The sequence below is a fragment of the Atta cephalotes genome, assembly GCF_000143395.1.
Source record: "Atta cephalotes unplaced genomic scaffold scaffold00031, whole genome shotgun sequence".
Classification (NCBI taxonomy): domain Eukaryota; kingdom Metazoa; phylum Arthropoda; class Insecta; order Hymenoptera; family Formicidae; genus Atta; species Atta cephalotes.
The window spans coordinates 2,634,224-2,644,382 of NW_012130095.1; the positions used below are offsets into that span (position 1 = coordinate 2,634,224).

The 10,159-nt window shown below is 39.3% G+C and overlaps 1 protein-coding gene across 1 annotated transcript in view; it reads right to left on the reverse strand.

Annotated features, from left to right (window-relative positions):
* The window catches only part of LOC105620990 (titin), an 18,676-nt gene extending 13,948 nt beyond the window's left edge, over nucleotides 1-4,728 (reverse strand). Inside the window, exon 1 of the mRNA XM_012202466.1 lies at nucleotides 4,638-4,728. Coding sequence (XP_012057856.1) covers nucleotides 4,638-4,728 — 91 coding nt within the window. The remainder of the gene's footprint in view (nucleotides 1-4,637) is intronic.
* Nucleotides 4,729-10,159: the final 5,431 nt, after the last annotated feature.

A 10,159-nucleotide genomic window follows, 5' to 3' on the forward strand; every position in this document is an offset into this window, starting at 1 on the left:
GGTACGGGGTTACGGTTCGTTCTCGTCGCGCTCTCACCAACGAACAACTACTTCTTCGTACTACTATAGTAGAAAAGAATAGTAGTGTAAGTAATTACGTTTCTTTGTTGTGTGTGTGTGTGTGTGTGTGTGTGTGGGGGGGGGGGGGGTGTTGTATGTGTGTATGCATACGTGAGATGAAAGACTCATCATGACGGAACTTTTTTCAGTGAAGTCCCGCGTGAAAAACGACAGCTATTCGGAAATTATGCAGCCCACTCGCTGTATAATTTTATTAAAATAAATAATAAACTCAGACTTCAGGAAAGGAGCAGAAAAATAATGCCATTCGTATGTATCAGTGTGATTATTAATATCAATGTCATGGGTATCGGGAAGGTAGAACGCAGCGGAAACCTGGCCGACCGGTTCTGGCGTAATACGCCGTACTGTTTCTAGTCCGTAGAATCCCTTTCGAGGACAGTCATAAATTATATCCTCCCAATCACACAGGATCGAGTTCGTTGCCATTTCCTACATTATAATGCAAGTCCGCGCGCCGTTAGATCCGGTAATGAGAATAATTCCCAACTCGGGAAAGAAATGTTCGTTTCCGATAAGGGACTCGAGATCTTTGAACCGCGATTCACTTCGTTGCGCGAGAATGTTTCGTATGTGCGATTGGATCTGAACGTTAAACGTGATACCATAGACATAGCTCTTAAATTATGCCTCGTGCAAAAGCGGAACACCTATTTTCCAAAATGGACTAACGCGATCGATTTAATCCGTGTCACGCTGACGTTGCACCTACGTGTTCCGTTATACCCTTCGTTGGATCGTCGGATGACCGCCGGTGACCTAACCATCTCACAATCAGTAAGTAGTCAAGAAGGTACACAGAGAGAAACGAGAGAGAGAAAGAGAGAAGAACTCTAAAGAGTACGCGCGAGGACGTGGAGTCCTCTTACGATGTACCGGTTACAACAGGTCCTTTCTATACCCTTTTATCGCGTAAGAACTTTTTCTCATCTAAATTAACAGCGCAAAGCTTTATTCGCACTTGCTCGTCAAGAATGCATTTAAATCATCTTAAAATCATCATTGATTTATTCTCATGCCAAGATCATGATTCACACAATTTAATTTTCACGTAATCTGATTCCACAGACCTCCAAAAGACCTTATTCTTTGAATGTTTTGTAAAGACATTCCCATGATGTCTCTTGGGTACAGTGTGCTATATGGGAAGGATCCAAATTGCTCAAATGTAGAAGTCTTTCAATAGATTTGAATTGACTCATATAATTCTATCTCGCGTAGGAAATGCGAGTAGATTTAGCATATATGTAACTGTACACCGTCTCACGTCACATATATCTTGAACTTTTATGCGCTCCATGCCGCTTGTAGAGTGCCATCATTCTCCGCGTCGTCGCGAGAGAGTTTGATGATGCTCGAAGATAACGACACTTTGCCAAGCATCAAGCATAAATATGGAACGTCTTAGGGATCAGATGCGACTCTAGTAGACGACGTAAGTCTAGTAGACGTACGTGGATGTAAGTGGTGAACGGTGAGGTACACGGTCAGTGACATCCCGATGCGGGCACGTCGACTGATTGCTCCTCAGGGTCTACAGGTTTGACCAGAATTCACGCAGCATCACGTCGATGTAGCCATGGAGGAACCGCTACATGGAGGAGTGCCGAGATGCATTTTTTCCTCTATTGACTTTAGATCACTTCCGGGTGAGACACCGAAATTACTTCTCTGTTCTTCATTAAAGAAATAAATTTCATCGTATTTCTTGTTTTTTTTCCTGTTATTTCTTTTTCTTTTTGACACTGATATAAGAATAATTTATATAAACTCTGAATGCATTCAAGAAATGCGCTATCAGCACTATTGCGTCATTCTATTCTTGTTTTATGTTTGACGAATACGTTAAAGATAGAATAAAAGACACAATAGTGCTAACAGCGTGTTCAGCGTTGAATGAGAAAAAAAAGACGAAGAGAAATTAATGGAATTCACGAGTCACATATTCACACCGATTGAACATTCATAAATCACGACCAAGTATGATAAACGATTGGAATTCTGATAATATTTATATACAAGCCTTGGAATTCTGATAATATTTATATACAAATATACATATACACTTATATACAATATACAATACATATATATGTATATATATATATATGTGTGTGTGTGTGTGTGTGTGTGTGTGTGTGTGTGGATATGTAGCTATAATGTCAGTAATATGCGATATTTATTATTATATTTCCATTCAGGCATAATAATGATATCGCTCCTTTACTTTAAAGGAGACATAATTCAAAAACATTAATTTTCAAGTTATTACTATGAATGGGTTTGAGAGGTAAATATTATTTTATCAATTATCAAAAGTAAACTATCTTAAACTTATCAAAAAATCGTCAAAATTGCCACAACTAAAAAAGGATGGTTTAAAAAATTTATTACAACTCAAATAGGGTGATATTTAAGAATTGTAAAAATTACAAGAATGATATTTGATCTGCATGTAAAAAATATAGGTATTCTTTTTACCAATATTATTTATTCCATAATTTTTTGTCAAGTTAAAAAAAATAGTTTTCTCTTTTTTAAGAAATGTAATTTTTTGAATTTTTACTTTTAAAGTAAGGGAGCGATATTACAATCACGCAAACATGTAACAATTTGCGCAACAAATCGCAAGGCACGAATCTCATTCGTAATTTTTCACCATAATGCAATCTGATACACATCAAGTAATTCTGATAATCTCAAAATCTGAAAAGAAAGTTATTGCTACGCGCGTGGTAATATAACATGACAGGTAAACACTTTTTTGTAATGAAAACCTGTTGCCTCTCGAAGTTGGCGATATTGCTGATTTCCTTTCAATGCAAGTATCTCGCCAATACCCGTTGCGCCTCAAGGAAGATACATAATTCAGTAAAACTTGTCCGTCTGATGGATTACCGGAGATCGAACGCGTCGATCTTGATCGTCCTTGCTGCTCGCTCGAGAAAAGCTCGAAGGAACAAAAAGAGCGTGCATGCGATAGAGAGTCACAGAATCACCTAGCGATTCTCGAGGGAGAGAAAAAAAAAGAAGAGCGAGTGAAGACACGCCGAGTGAGTCGCGGAATTCAATCGATCCCGTCCGTTTAACCACACCTGCTCTTCGTTGAAACACCGACGGCGAATTGATGAAGGGGAGAGGCAAAACTGACGCATCTTCAATAAGCCTTCATTGACGATGCAGCGTTTTTGCACGTCGTCGTGTTCATAGTATCATGCTTTTCCGAGAACGCGTTCCTGATCGATCGATCGATCGTCATGAGCGCCTGTGTGAAATAAGTTCGTTTTCTTTGCGGCCTCTTGACCACAAGATGTAAAATTACTTTCTCGAATAATAAATTACGGGAATGACGAATCCTTTTCCTATCGATACTCTGAAGCGCATTTTTTTTTCTGCGATAATATTATTACGGCGTAAATCTATCGCCATTTTTCCTCTCCCGGAAATTATTCATGACACGAACAATTGGAGGCCCTATTTTAACTGAATTGTTTTTGGTACCTTGGATAACCTATTGGAACTCGATAGATCCAGGCATACCGTTAAACTAGCTCGAATACAATAACATAAAGGGAAGAAGTTGGTGAAACTTCACGGAATGAGGTTCACGATAGCAAGGAGGCGACCGACGCGACCGATCGAAGGCGACCCGAGTAGTTGAAGAACGAATATGGTGTGCCAGGTCCATGGGAAAGCACCTTGGGCCTCGACACGACCGATGCCAGAGGTGAGCATTATGAGGTAATGCTCTCCCCGTTGGCAAAGAGGAAGGGAGACACGCGGATAAGTTCGACGGCCTGACAGAACGTGGCTCGCTCATTCAAACATTGGCTGGCCGACTCTGCGTTAGTCACAGACAGTACAAGAAAGACGGTCGCGGAAGTAATATCGTCTCATCTCTCAGCTCTAATTTTCAGAAATTAATTTCAATACAAGAAGATATGCGTATTCATGCTCGATTTAAAGCTTTCTATCGCATTTCTATTCTAATCTCAAAAAATCTATTGGCTTGATTCTATCTATCGTGCTTTAATAGAATTACTCTTCTTTTGCTTTTCAAAAAACCAATTCTTCCATTATAAATGCAATAAAATATGCTCAAATTACGAAAGACTTTTCTCATCTTCATCCGAGATTACTTCTACTCTCTCTTTCTCTTCGATCTCTATTACTGCAATATTCAACTTTTTGTCTATATTCCGCAGAGAGTAAAAAGAGTAAACACAACATCCACGTGGAAACAAAATTTTTTTTTCGTTACGATTCCAGCATATTTTGCTACATTTATGGACGGCATTTATGGACGATCCGATGAAGTACAATCTAACTTCGAACAAGCCACAAGCAGAAATAATCCGATCGCGTCTTCTCGGGCGAGCAAAAATATTTCTTGCCCGTCTACCTCTTATTTCCTCGTGGGAGTCCGCGCGTTCACGGTCTCTCTATCAAATAAATGACTCACGTTTTGTACGGCGGCTCAAGCGTGTCCAAGGCGTTGAAGTCAGACGAAAGAAAGAGAGCTAGAAGTACACCGAGGTATTTCTGCAAAAACTCACCAGAATGCGTGGATCGTGACGCAAGCAGTAGAACGACGGCCAACCAGAGGATTATCCCGCGTCTATAAAGCGCGGCGTTCAACGCCGACATGTCGGCACTCTTCTTCCGTACCCTGCAACACATCAATTATGCTTTCGTTAACTTATATTATATGTGTGAACATAAACTGAGCTTTGGTCTCTTGTATGGCTACGTATAAAATGACTGGAGTAAAAATTAATTTAAAATCTTTACAAGATTTATTTAAAGTTAAATCTATTTCTTACATATAATATCACAAGTTTAAGTTATGTTCTCTCTGAATTTATTTAAATATAAGTAAAATTCGTTTACTTTATCGATTATTCAATAGTCATGATCAATTGCCAATGAATAATATTAAAATACTTTAACGTAAACATATTTGAAGGAGAGACGCCTTAATATCGATCATCTTATATTATATACGCCTTAATATCGATCATCTTATATTATATATGAATGCAATCGCTCGGCTTAGATTCATACCTACTTAGACGGCTTTGAGAATTTTTTCGCGTTTTATCTACATACGCACGAAAGTATAACGAGCTATTGTACGGGCGCACTTATCTATTCCATCATGAGGCGACTTAAAGGTACATCTATCTCGTCACGTGGCATTCTACCATGTAACTCTCGCCTTGATCTGACAGGATGACAGCTGGATACAGTGTCGCGTTTGAAATCGAGTCAAACGCGTCTCTGCACTTTGACCTTCTCGTTAATCTATGTACTGCAGAAGACTCGACGCGATAAGTATATAATTTACATAAGTAATTAAATTCATTACGTAAATGAACATATCACTCATTTACTACAACAATGACACATCTTGAAAAACAAAGTTTTCCAGAAAATAAATATTGATATGAATGTTTTGAATCATTAAAATTTTGTAATATTAATTTTGAAATGCAATTTTGATATAATAACTAATTGTAGAGGAAAAGTATGTATTTTTAAAGTATGTTTCCTTTTTGTTTTCTGCAAATTCCCGTGCTTTTTTACAAATGTATACAAACAATTTAATAGTAAATATTTTTTTTAATAATGACGCTATTGTAGCAAATAAATGTTATAAAGATATATGAAGTATATGATAATGTATTAATAATTTAAAAATTGATATAATCACATTGAATTACTGTTTATTGTATTCGAAAACTGTTTATGGAAATTATAATGAAAAGAACTTAATATCGAAACGTTTTTTCTTCATAAGATTCATTAATAATTGTTAAAAATTCGTTAAATAGCGCGAACATCCAACTTAAGCTCATAATCCCTTTTGCATTAATTTAATATTAATAATTATCTATCACTATGTCTATGTTATAGTCAGTATCAAGAAAACAATCAATCTCGAGAAAAACAATAAAGTTAATCAGTTAAACGCTGTAGAGAGAGTTAATCAATGTTGATAGAATTAGCCTTAAGGTATACAATGTATCACGATGTCAAGACGCGAAATTCGCGACGCGAGAAAACATTTGACGCATTCGCGTCGCGGCGGGAGGCTAAATGCGATTCGTCTGTCTACCTGAAGCGTGAGCCGGCTATGAGAGGCGTGGGTGCGTGGGAATGAGTACGCGTGTTTGCACGAGTCCGCCGTGTGCTCAACCTCCTCCGTTCATATCGTTGACCAGCAGACCTCGCTCGCCCGATAAGGGAATAGGCACGCGAAAAAGCATGAGCGAAAAAAAGACTTTATATATCTAATAAAAGTTCGATTTTCAAGGGCGCTATAAAATTGAATATATTAACGTGTTTGCATTCCTCCATTTCGATGTAGAGGGAGGAAGAGAAGAAGGCGATGATCGTGTCCGCGAGTTCTTGATCGAAAGAAATTACTTAGGAACGCTGATTTTGCTGGTAAACTGCGATAAAGGAGGAAGAAAGAGAAGGAGGTGATGGAGGAGGATAAGGAGGAGGAAAAATAAGAAGAATCTCTGGGCAAGAAGAAAAGGAAGACTTTGGCGAAGCTGGCGGCGCATACCAACCGTGCGACAGCGGCCTAATACAAAGCGGTATCGAGATAAAAGAGAGAAGCGCGCGCGAGAGCGCGTAGGTAGTTTCTCTTCTACCTGTCGACTTCATCTTTTCTCCTATGTATATTTTCTCCTCTGCCACTCTTCCCCCAGCAACATCCACCGGCTCATTGCAGTCCAGAGAAGAAGAAAGAGAAGAGAAGAAGAAAAAAAAAGAAGCAATGCAAAAGTCGCGACATCTAAACTTGCGCTCGCTCGTTAACGTCCGTTTCATGCTAGCCGCGCAGTAAATTACATCTCGGCCGATCGTAATGAATCTCGCGCCAATGGATAAGTCCGCGAGATATTTTCTGCACTACGAAACCGCGCCAAGAGGACATTATAGAGTCCGCAATACGTTGAGACTATCTGGCGAAGCAACGGGGACCCTTACGTCATTGCGTATTCACGATACGACTCATTGAACAGGGGAATTCGGTGAATGGGTACGAGCGCATACCGCTAATATGCGCACGCACTTCTACATATAGCTTCAGCCTGAACACTGGCCAGGATCGGATTGCGTGAGTATTGTGAAAATACGAATATATTTCTTCCAACTTTACTAGTGAAATAATCAGAACTGTTTCTCATTTCAGTTTCTTTTATTCGCGATAATCTGCAAACTATTGATAGCTCCTAAATTTACATAATCTAGATCTACATCTCTTATATTTTATTTTACTTGCAATATGCATGCATACTGACTTAAAATCTAATTCTGTTTCCAAGAGAGACTTATAATTTAAGTGTCACAACTTTGATCTTTTATAGAGAAAATTTTAATAAATTAAACCTCTTGAAGGATCAAGAAAGGATTTAATAATATACCCAGGCGATCCTATTAATCTTTCTTAAGTTTCATGCCCATTCGTCTGTTCTTCCGAGAAGTGGCCCCCGATAAGACCGCATTTCTCTCGTATCTCACGTTCAGTGGGTGCGCATTCGCAACCCAGAAACGACACACCCGTGTGGTGATGCGTTGTGAATGAAAATATCGGCCCGACTTCATTCCGGCAACGGCTGTCTTCGCGCGTCCCTCTTCCTCTCTTTCCCTCGATCAGCATAATCGGCATTCTCGTCGATTCACTCTGATTCGTCGCAAGGTACATTACTTTCCATCTTGCTCGTTCAAGAACGAGCGGTAGGCGCGTCCGTTGAACCGAGACTAATTCCACTTACGCTCTCGGTACGGCCGCGCCGCGACGGAAGGCACCGTGCCTTCGAATACGCGTTTATAAAGCGCGACGCGCGTCCAAGTGCATCATTGCAGACGGCAGCGTCGCGTCGTATCCGGCCTGCTCGCAGAGCGTTTGTCGCCAGATAAATTTGCGTTCGATTCGCTCGTAATTGCCGGCGATGACATCTTCCGGTTGTAGCACGCGCTGACTACGACATACTACGATAGTACGCACTGTGTATGTACATACGTACACGCTGGAAATCACTGACTCTCCGGATCCTCTTAACTTGTGACTGAAGTGCCCACTCATAACGGGATCCGCTCCTCTCCGAGTTGTCGATTATAATTTACTGCGGTTACATGTAAAATTATTCAAAATGTAGAGAAATATGTTTCTCTCCGTTCCCTGAATATTCGATAGCTTGCATGAAAAATCCAAAAAAATCGCTATTTTTTACATATTTTTCTCAAATGCTGTATTAAAGTTTGTATATTAATTATAGAAAAAAATTTCTACAAAAATCACCTATTGAATATAATGTGATCATTATAAAAGTAAAAGTCTAAGTAATCGTATTTTAACTTTGTCGAAGAGTGAAACATTGAAGAATGAAACTATGAAGGCATGAAATCGATTTTTTGATTATAATAAAGTTTTATAGATAAAAATTTAAGTTTGTAAAACATAATTTAAAATACAATCTGATTTCTATGATAGTAAATACTAGCTGTTAAAACTTTATAAGTATACGAAAGTCTTTTTTAGATTTTTAATTCGGAGCAATATAAAAGTCTGCATTGAAGTTCGAAGACCCTATAGTTATTAATAGAAAGTGCAAAATTACACATTGCTAATAGAGAGATTAAGAAATGCGTAATGTATAATAGCTAACGTGCCTTTTGATTCTCTTCTCAAATAAGTTTATGTATATTTAACGAGCATAAATGGTCACACAATCATAGATAATTTGCATTCAATCCAATCGTAATAGTCAATCTCCTCTGGTTTCTCGACACGACTACTTTAAATCGATGTTATAATGGATGTTATATATTGTCGAAAACAATATAGAAACTTCAAAACGAGAACGAACAGCATCACCATCAATATATCGAAGCGAAGAGAGGCCCGATTTTACTTTCATGCTTATGATAAATTATATTGAATATCGAAGCGCAAAGCGAAGAATAGTATCAACAACAACGAGAACGAGTAGTGCGTTAAATGCGAAATAAGGCAAACGTCCCGCTGTAATTAATACATTAATTAATAAGTCGTGATTATCCCGTGAGTTATTAACGCGCGAGCGTATTACTCTTTAATTCGTTCACGCTGAGGTAATCATCACGTCGAGTAATAACAGCAATGATCACTATCGAGCTTCTACAATCGCAACGGCATCCTTTTTCATGTGCGGTTTCCAACCGCCCATGGCAAAGTATTTCATTGAATTGTGGATAACAGCAAATTAATTGTTATTAGCGTTCGGTTATAGGTTACTGTTCGGTGCCAACTCGATCGCGGCTGGTCACGAGGTCAAGTCAGGTTCAAAGGCTAGTCCGCCTTGTCCGCGCTTAGGAACAAGATGGTAACGATAACGATCGTGGAGAAGGGAGACGTTGAGATAACAGTCGTGCGATAATTGCGGCAACATAGGAGTTTGGCTTAGAGAGGCACAGCTAAGCTAAGATGCACCCACAGGTCCGACACAGAGACCGGGGTGCAGGCTAGTGGCAGAGGTTCCGTTACAGCCCAGAGGCTGCGTTCGTTCACCATTATTGTGGAACGCGGAATATGATTACCTTCACCTGGGAACAAACTCCTTATATACAACAGATCGGCAAAGGAGACCGTGGGCGAAGTTCGTGTCGTGGATATCGTGTCCCGGTTTTACTCGTCGTTCGCGTTCGTTAATCAGATTGGAACTAGTCGGACCGACCGACTTTTAACGAGGAGACGAATCAGTGCCGTCACTTGGAATCAGCTCGGTAGCTCAAATCTGCATATAGAGTGATTGGAAATGGTATTTTGCGAAGCTTGTTATTGGCACGTACAGTTAATTTGATCTCGCATATGTTATGTAAATCCGCATTTCGATAATCGATATGCGTGCAAATGTGCGTATATACATACATACACGCATTCGCGTGTACGTGAGCGAGCAAATGAGCGTAATATATGTGCACATAGTTTAAGGAGCGGGAACTGATTACACGACTACGCGGACTACGCGGACATATCAATTTATAGAGAACATAACGAACACATTCTCGTAAAGGAGTTGTTTAA